The 10,390-nt window shown below is 38.1% G+C and overlaps 1 protein-coding gene and 1 pseudogene across 1 annotated transcript in view; both read left to right on the top strand.

Moving 5' to 3' along the window:
* The window catches only part of March5 (membrane associated ring-CH-type finger 5), a 30,369-nt gene extending 26,935 nt beyond the window's left edge, over positions 1 to 3,434 (top strand). The window contains exons 5-7 of the mRNA XM_023716173.1: positions 1,281 to 1,464; positions 1,633 to 1,799; positions 2,666 to 3,434. Coding sequence (XP_023571941.1) covers positions 1,281 to 1,464; positions 1,633 to 1,799; positions 2,666 to 2,782 — 468 coding nt within the window. The 3' untranslated portion in view covers positions 2,783 to 3,434. The remainder of the gene's footprint in view (positions 1 to 1,280; positions 1,465 to 1,632; positions 1,800 to 2,665) is intronic.
* A 6,455-nt stretch (positions 3,435 to 9,889) lies between these two features.
* On the top strand, positions 9,890 to 10,390 carry LOC101590841 (annotated as a pseudogene).

Genomic DNA, 10,390 nt, shown 5'->3' with positions numbered 1-10,390 from the left:
CGGGCTGGCATGTGGTGCTGGGGGATTGAACCGCGGTCCCTGTGCTTTGCTTAGCTTAGCTTGTTGTACGTAGGTGCTTTAGACCACTGAGCCATCTCACCAGCCCCCATGGCTACTTTCTATATCATTGATTTCTACTATTTCCCCATCTATTCAGTTTACATCCTGTATTCCTGAGATTACATTTGTTCTTTCTAGTTCTTAGTTCCCTATTCAGTCCACTGACCAAGGCCTAATAATTTTCTGTTTTGATAGATCTTGGATCCATGGCTGCCTGCCTGTAATCTACTTGTTGGCCAGATGTGGTGGCACATGCCTGTACTTAGGAATCCCAGCACTTAGGAAGCTGAGAATTCTCTTGAGTTCAAGGCCAGTCTGGACAACATAGTGAATCAAGGCCTGCTTGAACTACTTAGTGAAACCCTATCTTAAAAAAACTGAAACAAAACAAAAAACAGCACTTAGCCTCTAGATTGATTGTTTCATAAATAACTCAGTAGTATTTAACACTTGGATTTAACGATGCTATAATTTGTTGTTCTATAATGTAGAGTGTGCATAGAAGAAAAAAGAACAGAGTTAGGTATGGTGGTGCACACCTGTAATCCCAGCATTTGAGAGGCTGAGGCAGGAGGATTGTAGCTCATGTGAGACCAGGTACACATAGGGAGTTCAAGGCCAGCCTGAACTACATAGGGAGATCCTATCTCTGATTCTGAGACAGAGGGAGACAGAATGACTGATACTTATTCTAGGAATTGGCTTAACCCAACAGTAGTGAATCTTACACCTAGAATTATATTCCAGTCCTACAACAATACAAATGAAATAAGAAGAATGGAAGTAAAAACTGGATGTCCACTCGCCTCCACTGAAATATAATGTATATGATCAACCATTGTGAAAGCTTTTTATTCTGGTATAATGTAAAATAGCTTGGAAACTTTGTTTTTTTCCTTGAATAAAGGTATTTCTTATAAATCGGCACGATAGGATTTCAGCCTTTTTTTCTTTGAGACAGGATCTTACTATATAGTTCAAGCTGGCCTTGAATTCACTTTGTAGCCCAGGCTGGCCTTGACCTCACAGTAATCCTGCTGCCTCAGCCTCCTGAGTACTGGGATTACAGGTGTGCACCACCATTTCTGGCTGAGCTTATTTTTAAAACTGTATTCTGTACTATTTGAAATTAAACATTTCCTGCAAAGTGAGCTGAACTCAAATATGTAGCACTTCATTAGATAAGGAATTAAATCTAGCAAATGCTATTTGTCTCACAGGTTGTAGGCCATAAAGAAGGGCTGGATGTGATGGAAAGAGCTGATCCTTTATTCCTTTTAATTGGACTTCCTACTATTCCTGTCATGCTGATACTAGGCAAGATGATTCGCTGGGAGGACTATGTGCTTAGACTATGGCGCAAATATTCAAATAAACTACAAATTTTAAACAGTATATTTCCAGGTAAGAACCTAACTATAATTATAAAGTGAATACCAAATTAACTTTGTAGAAGAACCACACATTTTTTTAGAAATTTTTGAAGAGGTTTTGTTAAAACTATTCTGATATATTAGTATTAATGCACTATGGTTTGAAGTATTTCTGTGTTTTGTTTTGTTTTTTATCTAGGCATTGGTTGTCCTGTTCCTCGAATTCCTGCTGAAGCTAATCCTTTAGCAGATCATGTTTCTGCTACCCGAATTTTGTGTGGAGCCCTTGTCTTTCCTACTATTGCAACAATAGTTGGTAAACTGATGTTCAGTAGTGTTAACTCTAATTTACAAAGGACAATCTTGGTAAGATGGCTTCAGTAACACTTTTTTCAAGTGGCATACAAAAGCAAATGAACTGTATTTGTTTTAAAAGGGAGGGAGGGCTGGGAAGTTAGCTCAGTAGAATAAAAGTTCAATCCCCCATACTGGGAAAAAAGGAGGGACACACTATGTAAATACTCAGTTTGTGGCTCCTGTGCCTTAAACCTCTATTTGATGTCATGGTCAGCCACTAACTTGAGTGGAAATATAAGGGGAAGGAGCCACTACAGCAGTTCTGGCTTTCTAGAACTATTCTGTCGGTACTTTCCTGTGGGTACTTTCTCTTCTGGAATATGCATGAATCATCACACCCATCCTTCCTGCCAATTGAATTATAGTAAAGACTTTCTGTTGTGGGGTCAAACTGCCTGGTTCAGATCCTAATACAGGCAACCTCACAGTGAAATGTAAATCAAATTTATTGACTTCTTTGTGCCTATAGAATGGAAATGGGAATAGTAGTTACCTCGGTGAGGGTTAAATGAGATATGTACTGGCACAAAGTAAGGATGCCAGTTTAATGTCACTTTTAGTATTATGATTTCTTCCCTCTGGCAGCAGTTTGTGCTGTGCACAGTTAGTGTGTGACATTCTCCTTTCTATAGCAGAATGGATACAGAGCAAAATGGAAAGAAAATTACTCAGATAGGATAATGGGGAGGGCATCTGTTACCTGTAGAGTCTACATCTTTGCCTACCACACGCCATAGTAGAAAAGAGTGTTTTACTTGCAGTCATCTGAATTAATTTAGCATCAAAATTTATGTCTTTTGTGATCTAAGTGAAATTCTTTGTATTATGTTTCTCTAAATTGTGTTATAAGAACGTAACTTTCTTTTTTATTTTAGGGAGGAATTGCTTTTGTTGCCATAAAAGGAGCATTTAAGGTTTACTTCAAACAGCAGCAATATTTACGCCAGGCACACCGCAAGATTCTAAATTATCCTGAGCAAGAAGAAGCATAAAACTGTGATTTCTGGTTCTTCTGCAGTCCTCTCATCCATACGAGTCTGTTGTCTGGTTTTGATTCCATCTTTAGTGCACTAGTGGAGACTTGTGATAAGCTGCTGCTCTTATATTTTTAACAAGTATAATAAAGCACTTAAGGCAGGAGAAATCCTCTCAGTAATCATGGAACCTAAGGATGTGATTTATTGTCATTGTTTTGTATGTATTTCCTTTAAGGCAGTCATCTAAACTGTTAGCATGGTAAACTGAGTTCATATTTTCTCCAGACAGACATGTAAAGATCAATCTATACAAATATAAAAATGCACATGCTATTTTACTCTGATGTCTCTTTTGTACATGTTCATGTTGGGTGTTTTCTTAGAATCAGTAATTCAATGAAGGTACTATGGGGATTTTTTTCATTGGCATAATTTGATTACATACTAAACAGAAACCTGTTAATATGAGGAAATGTAAATTAAATTAGTTATAAATAAATAACAAGCCAAAAATGTATGTAAACATTCAACTGGTTATCTACAAAATGAAATTTTGTTCGTTTCTTTAACCCATGTGATGTTCTCTAAAGTGTTCTCTAAAGTGTATAGGGTTCACAGGGCTTCCAGATTAAATTTTCACTATTAAATTTTATTTATACAATGTTGACATATCGTACTTTATAAAGTAATTTTGACTCATGTAGTCTTGATTACTGTGTGTGTGACTGACTGTCTCATCAGGTACGTCGATCTCTGGAATGAAATTTTTAAATCCGCATTTCTAGAAATTAGAGTTTATAGTAGCTTGAGCAGAGAATGATTTGCAAGAAAACAAAAACAAAATTATTTTAATTTGCCCTTTCAATTATTGAGATATTTGTTGATCACCTCCTTCCTATTCACCCTGGCATTCTGCTGAGTGCTGTGGATACCGTGGTGAACAGACAAATGTGGCCCCAACTCTCGCAGAATTTAATGTGATTTCCTCAGATAGGAAACCAGTGGTGAGTAAACCAAGGCAAGAGCTGAAGCTCTTTGTTTTTATGTCAGGCAGTGAGGAGCTAATTATGAAAACAAGGACGCGTTGAGTAAATTTTGAAGTTATTGTTCTTGGCTAAGTCAATATATTATACAAAGCTAGTACTAATGATTTTAGTGCTTGTCTGTCACATTAAAAGGTTTATTGTTTAGTTTTGCATTTTTCAAAAGCAAGTAGTTATTTGAAGCCATTTTCAATAGAGTGGCCATCTTAATGTTAAGCAATTTAAGTGGTGTTTTGGATATTTTCATTCATTAAAATTTAAAAATTTTAAAGATAGTTCCAAAAACTGTTATTTTTTTATTCACAGTACCTAATGCATAATAATAGTAAATGTTTCCCCTAACTGGTAAGTGGCCACTTCTCTTTTTGAGTTTAACAAATGTAGACTGGGTTATGGTAGACTGCAATAATGTATATTAATTTTAGTAATTAATGATTGATATCTTTCCATAGTAAGAATATTTTAATTTTTTAGTTACACGATGATAATGTGAATGACTTAAACATTCAGAATTGAAATTTCTGGTGAGTGGGGTTTGACTGAGTGAGCCTTATTGAAAACACTGCTACTATTTTGAAGGGGGACTTTATGATTATATATAAAGGTAACTTAAATTCTGTAGCTGTAATTATAGAGTATATGGGCTTTGAATTTTTCAATATGAAAACATGCATTAAGCCGACATTTCCTGCATAGTTTTGATATAAATAGAATAATGCTTAGGCAGTCTTTTCTAAAGTTGTCTGTTATCCCCTATATAAAGATAGGGAATAAACTGGGGTTTACTGGCATTAAGGCCCATGAACACGAAGGAAGAAACAACTCTAATCCTTTGGGGGCAGAGAGGAAGTGGTTTCTAGGGCTACAAGGAGGGAACTATAAGTGCCTGGGGCCCAGAGTTTTTAAGAGCCTTAGCTCAAGAAATACCATGTGCCAGCTTTCTAGAAGATGGCCTGCCACATACAAAACAACAAAAGATCAGAGGCAGGCTTTCCAGACAGACCTGCATTCAAATCCTTATTCAGCTTTTAATAACTAGGACCATGGCCAAATGACTTAACTGATTTCTCAGCCATAATTCTCTTTTATCATTGAAATACAAAGTAGTAATTAGACTATTTCTAGGATTAACTGGAAAAGGAATGGAGTCATTTTAAGCTCTAAAAAGTAATAGTTTCATAATTGCTAAATAGTCTGTTTGTATCTAGGGAAAGGGATTAAACAGGTAAAAGAAAGCAGTAGAGGACAAATTAAAGAGATGATACCAGGCATAATAGTACATGAAAGGCTAAGACAGGAGGATCGCATGAGTTCAAGGCCAGCCTGAGCTACATAATGAGACCCTGTTTCAAAAAGCAAACAAAAAATAGATGCTATAGACTTTTAGAATGGATGGGTATATTTTGTGTTTTCTAGTTTATTTTCATATTGTTTTTCTGTGTCATTTGTAGAAATTTTAATGTTCTAAACCTCTTTTATAAAATCCAGTGACTAGTAGAATTCTGTTCTTTGCAGATTTTATCTCCACTTAAGTGGCTAAAAATAATGTCCATCATTACATGATTATCAAATGACTGTGAAGACCATACAATTAGTGACTTAGTCACTGCCTTCCTAATTCTGCTGTAATTTTTTAAACGTTTTGTTTTTAATATAGCAGACTATCTCAATACTGGCTGGATTATTAGGCTGAATAAAGAATTTTTATGTTCTCTAGGTGTACTTTGTCTTTTGAAAAAATTCTAATTCATTAGCTATATACCTGTTTTAAAATCAGTTACCAAGATTCTGGTGAGACTTTTCTTAAAAATCTCAATTTCAAGAAAAAAAATGGTGTGCCACATGCCTATAATCCCAGCATGAGAGACTGAGGCAGCAAGATCACCAGTTCAAAGCCAGGGTTGTAATTAAACCCTGGCTCACCAAAACAAAACAAAAAAACCTATACAGGAATTGCTCCTAAATGTATAGTCAGGCTAGCCTAAATTCTAAGTAGTTCTAATTAAAATGTATCCTTCCTTTCCTGCCATCAGTTTCTTGGGCTAAGTATGATTGCACGAGATCTGGGAGAATTCTAATGCTGTGAAGTCTTGAGTCACATAGGGTCAGTTGCTCTCTGAGATGCTAAGAATTTACGTTTTTAGTGGAGATTAAAAATTCTGAAATAAGTAGATCAAATAAGGACCCATGCATCCATGAGAGTTAATTGTATTGGTTTGGTTGGGTTTTTTGAGACAGGGATTCATTATGTGGTACGGGCTGGCCTCAAATTCATGGCAATCCTGCTTCAGCCTCCTCCACATTGGAGAGACAGACTAACTGAAGAAATGGCTCAGAGCTAGACAGTTCTGTGTGCATGGTTTGGTTCGTAATAAAGGGCAGTTTACTTCTCAGACCCTCCATTTCCTCATCAGTGAAAGCAAGATTATAAAATCTATGTGGGATTATTGTGAGAATTAGTAAGGAAACATTTCTGTGACAGAGTTTGATATGCAGAGAGGCTAAGCAGATTTGTACCAATTTAATTGCATAAAATTTGCCTATAAGCTTTCTTTGGTCCACTCAAATCATAGTTGCTGCTTCCCTGCAACCTGCCACTCTACATCCTCATGCATATGAGAAATATCCTAATTGGTAAAAGATCCTATTTGACTGCATCCTGACCAAAGGGAAGGGAGGAGAGGTTTACAGCTAAATTTCTTTACAGAGGTTTCTCTGTAGAGAAACCTGTGGACAAGCAACAGACTAGCTCATCATTCCAGTCAATCATCGTATGTATCTTTAAGCATTTTACTGAACACCACACCCAGGTTACTGTATATGATAACATACTCTGGTAGAAATTTTTTAGCCATTGATAAGCCTCAGATACTGTACTAAGTCAAGGAATAAAGAGGTGAATAAGCCTGCTTTGAGAGAGTTTAAATCCTAAATGCATAACAGATATTGTCACCACAGAATGGAAGATCTATAAGGGTGGGGGTTTTGTTTCTTTGTTACTATCCCAGCAGTAGTACAGCAACCACATGACTGGTAGGAATATAATCATTCTGAAGCTTATGGGGGAAAGCAGTCATTTTTAGAGTATTTATCTTAGTGTTCTTCTTAGTTGCTAAAATAAATGTAGCTGCCAAGCATAATAGCACACAGCTGTAATTCCAGCTACCCAGCAGGTAGAGGCAAAAGTATTGCAAGTTCAAGGCCAGCCTAGGTAGTTTAGGGAAACCCTATCAAAAGGAGATAATGTGAAGGGTTAGGGATATAGCTCAGTAGTAGAACAACTTTCCTAATGTGCAAAAAACTCTGGGGTTCTTATGTAGGACTGAAGAAAATCATACTTAAACCTCTTTCATTGAGGCATATCCACAACCCTAAAGCAGTTTTTTTGTTTTTTTTTTTTTTTTGAGATAATCTCACTTTGTGTTTCTGGCTGGCCTCAAAGGTGAACCTCCTGCCTCAGCCTCCCAAGTGCTAGAATTACAAGTGTGTACTGGTTTGTGTGGATGTGAAAGTGCTGGCAAGAAGTACAGTATACTGCTTGGACCCTTGTCCGGCTGCCTATATCCTATATCAAGAAGATCAGAAGTCTAATTGTTTTCCCTGTCTATCAACATGAACAAAGATCAGAAGTCTAATTGTTTTCCCTGTCTATCAACATGAACAAGTGCATGCCTCAGTTGCCACAGCCTGGGGTGTGGACTGAGGATGGACTGACTGATTTCTTGAATGGGAGAGGCACCTTGTAAACCCACAAGGCATAAAGCTAGGTGAAAAAAACAGAAATGCTGGATTCTGAAACTGGGCCCTGAAAAGAACCATTCAATGAAAAATATAAAGAAAAAGAATTTTTTTTTTTAACTCAAATTTGTCCCCCTCCAACCTCTCCACTGACTGGGAGTTTGGGAAATTTGCCTTTTTCTTTTTTAAAATTTATTTATTTGATATAGGATCTCACTAAGCAGTTAAGACTCGGGGCTGCATGGTTCACCTGGGGTTCTGGGGCCAAGAAGACATGCAGTATAAGGGGTCAAACTCCTTTGTATTTGCAAGGTGGGCACTTAAACCATTGAGCTATCTCCCTGGCCCCAATTTTTGCCTTTTAAATTTTTTTTCTTGTCTTTTTCTCTCTTTCCTTATGGGGAAGAGCTGAGCCTAGAGATTGATAACATGTGCAAGGCTAAAGTAAGACCAGCCCTGCAAACATGGAGCACCTGAAGCAAGCCATGTGAACGAGCTTTTCCAGGTCTGAGAAAGTGAGATACCCAAGACTAGCCAGGCAAAGTTGTTTGGCAGAAGGGTTTCAATTAACATCAACCTCCCAAGTATATAAATAAATGCACTACAATTGTTGGACAATTATTCCTCTCCCATGAGGAGAGGAGGCTCCACGTGACTTTAGCTTTCTGCGTCTTATTTTTTGGTGGAACCAGAGATTGAACTCAGGCCCTTGCACTTGCCAGGCAAGCGCTTATTCTACTGAGCCATCTCCCCTGTCCTAGCTTTCTGCATCTTGACTTTTGATTTTCTTCATCTTCCACTGTCCACCTCCTTGCTTCTGGAGTTTCAAGAGCTGTGCCAGACATGGCACTTTCTTGCTTGTTCTTTTCTGCCAACTTTATCTAATTCTATTGATATTCATCTACTACTAAGTAGGCTCCTTTCTCAATTTTTTCTCCTTGTCCTTCTCTTCCTCCTCCTCATTTGCCATTGCTTAATTTTTCAAATTTTTCTTCATTCTCCCCTTCATACTAATACACTGATCTTTGGATAACTATGTTACTACTTTTGAATTGTTTTGTGTTGTTAGTGGATGGATAAGTTGTTGCATTTAATTAATACTATATGTCGATGTTTTATTTGGTTTGTACTTTGTTTATATTATAGTTTTTTCCTCTTCCCCCCACCTTTTTTTTTTTCTGAGACAGGGCTATGTGGGATTTAGGCTGTTGTTGAACTCTATAAAATCTAGACAGGCCTTAAACTCACAATGATCCTCCAAATAGCTGGAATTACAGGTATGCACCATGCACCACCACTCCCACATCCAGCTTATAGATCTTTTTTTTTTTTTTTAAATGGATAAGTGTAGTATATTATTGGTTCTTATGATATGTCAGTGTCCAATTTATCTTAAATGCTATTATTGTTGCCAATTTACTTGCTATTTCCATGATGGCATAGTTGTTGATAATTAGTATGCCAGTTTTTTCTGTATGCCAATACTGGATTGCCTTTCTGTCATTAACACTACAATGATCTATTCCTGGACAGCTAGCTGCATGCAGGGCCCATTACACTGTATCCTGCACTCCCAAATTAACAGAGGTGGTCACATCTTGGGACAAAGGCAAAGGCCACATGCTTGGAGTGCATTACTGAAAGGCAAACATAAAGAGATCTCCATACTAGTAACAAAGTCTCTACTATAAGTGCCAGCGAACAGCACAAAACTAATCAAAATTTTAAAAAGGAATAGAAAGGTGGGGGAAAAGCAATAAAACTCTTCCAAAAGCTCCCAACTCCCCCAAAATGACAATGGGATATTGTGGAGTAGGAATTCAAAAGCCACAAAGCCAAAGTATTCAAAAGATTAACAGAATGCTCACTTTGGCAGCACATACACAAGAAGGTAACAATAATCTTTTTTAAAAATCAGCTAGTTGAGCTTCAATAAGATGCAATTAAACAGATAATGGAGGTAACAAAATGATCAGTGAGTTTGCAGAAGACACTAATGAAAAGCTAGCTGAGCTAAACAAAATGATACAAACTATGAATGACCAATTTAGCAAAGAATTGCAGTCCATGGAAAGATTACAAACAAATCCAAAAGATAAAAAGTTATATTGAAAATACGGGCAATATACGTGACCAATACAAGTACAGAATGTTAGAACTAGAAGATGGGGCTGCTGACACAGCCTAATTCTTCACTTAAAAATGAGAACATAAAAAGTGGATCTAATAGCTGCTAGACAACACAAAGAACACTAAGATCAACTGGAATTAGTGAAAAATCAGAAAACAGAACAAAAGACATTTAAATAACAGCATTAAAAATATAGGGAAAGAGTCCTTTTTGTGGGTGGCGGCAGGCGAGCTGGGAGCGCTATGAAGGCCTCGGGCACACTCCGGGAATACAAGGTGGTTGGGCGCTGCCTGCCCACCCCACAGTGCCGCACGCCGCCTCTGTACTGCATGCGGATTTTTGCATCCAATCACGTCGTCGCCAAGTCCCGTTTCTGGTACTTCGTGTCCCAGCTGAAGAAGATGAAGAAATCTTCAGGAGAGATCGTCTACTGTGGGCAGGTGTTTGAGAAGTCTCCACTGCGGGTGAAGAATTTTGGCATCTGGCTATGCTGACTCCCGCAGTGGCACCCACAACATGTACCGGGAGTACCGGGATCTGACCACAGCAGGCGCCGTCACCCAGTGCTACCGGGACATGGGTGCCCGGCACCAAGCCCGCGCCCACTCCATCCAGATCATGAAGGTGGAGGAGATCGCAGCCAGCAAGTGCCGCCGGCCCGCTGTCAAGCAGTTCCACGACTCCAAGATCAAGTTCCCACTGCCCCACCGG

Source organism: Octodon degus, unplaced genomic scaffold (assembly GCF_000260255.1).
Source record: "Octodon degus isolate 3935 unplaced genomic scaffold, OctDeg1.0 scaffold00046, whole genome shotgun sequence".
Taxonomy (NCBI): Eukaryota; Metazoa; Chordata; class Mammalia; order Rodentia; family Octodontidae; genus Octodon; species Octodon degus.
Note: the sequence above shows the minus strand (reverse complement) of the source record. Positions and strands in the feature narration are given on the sequence as shown.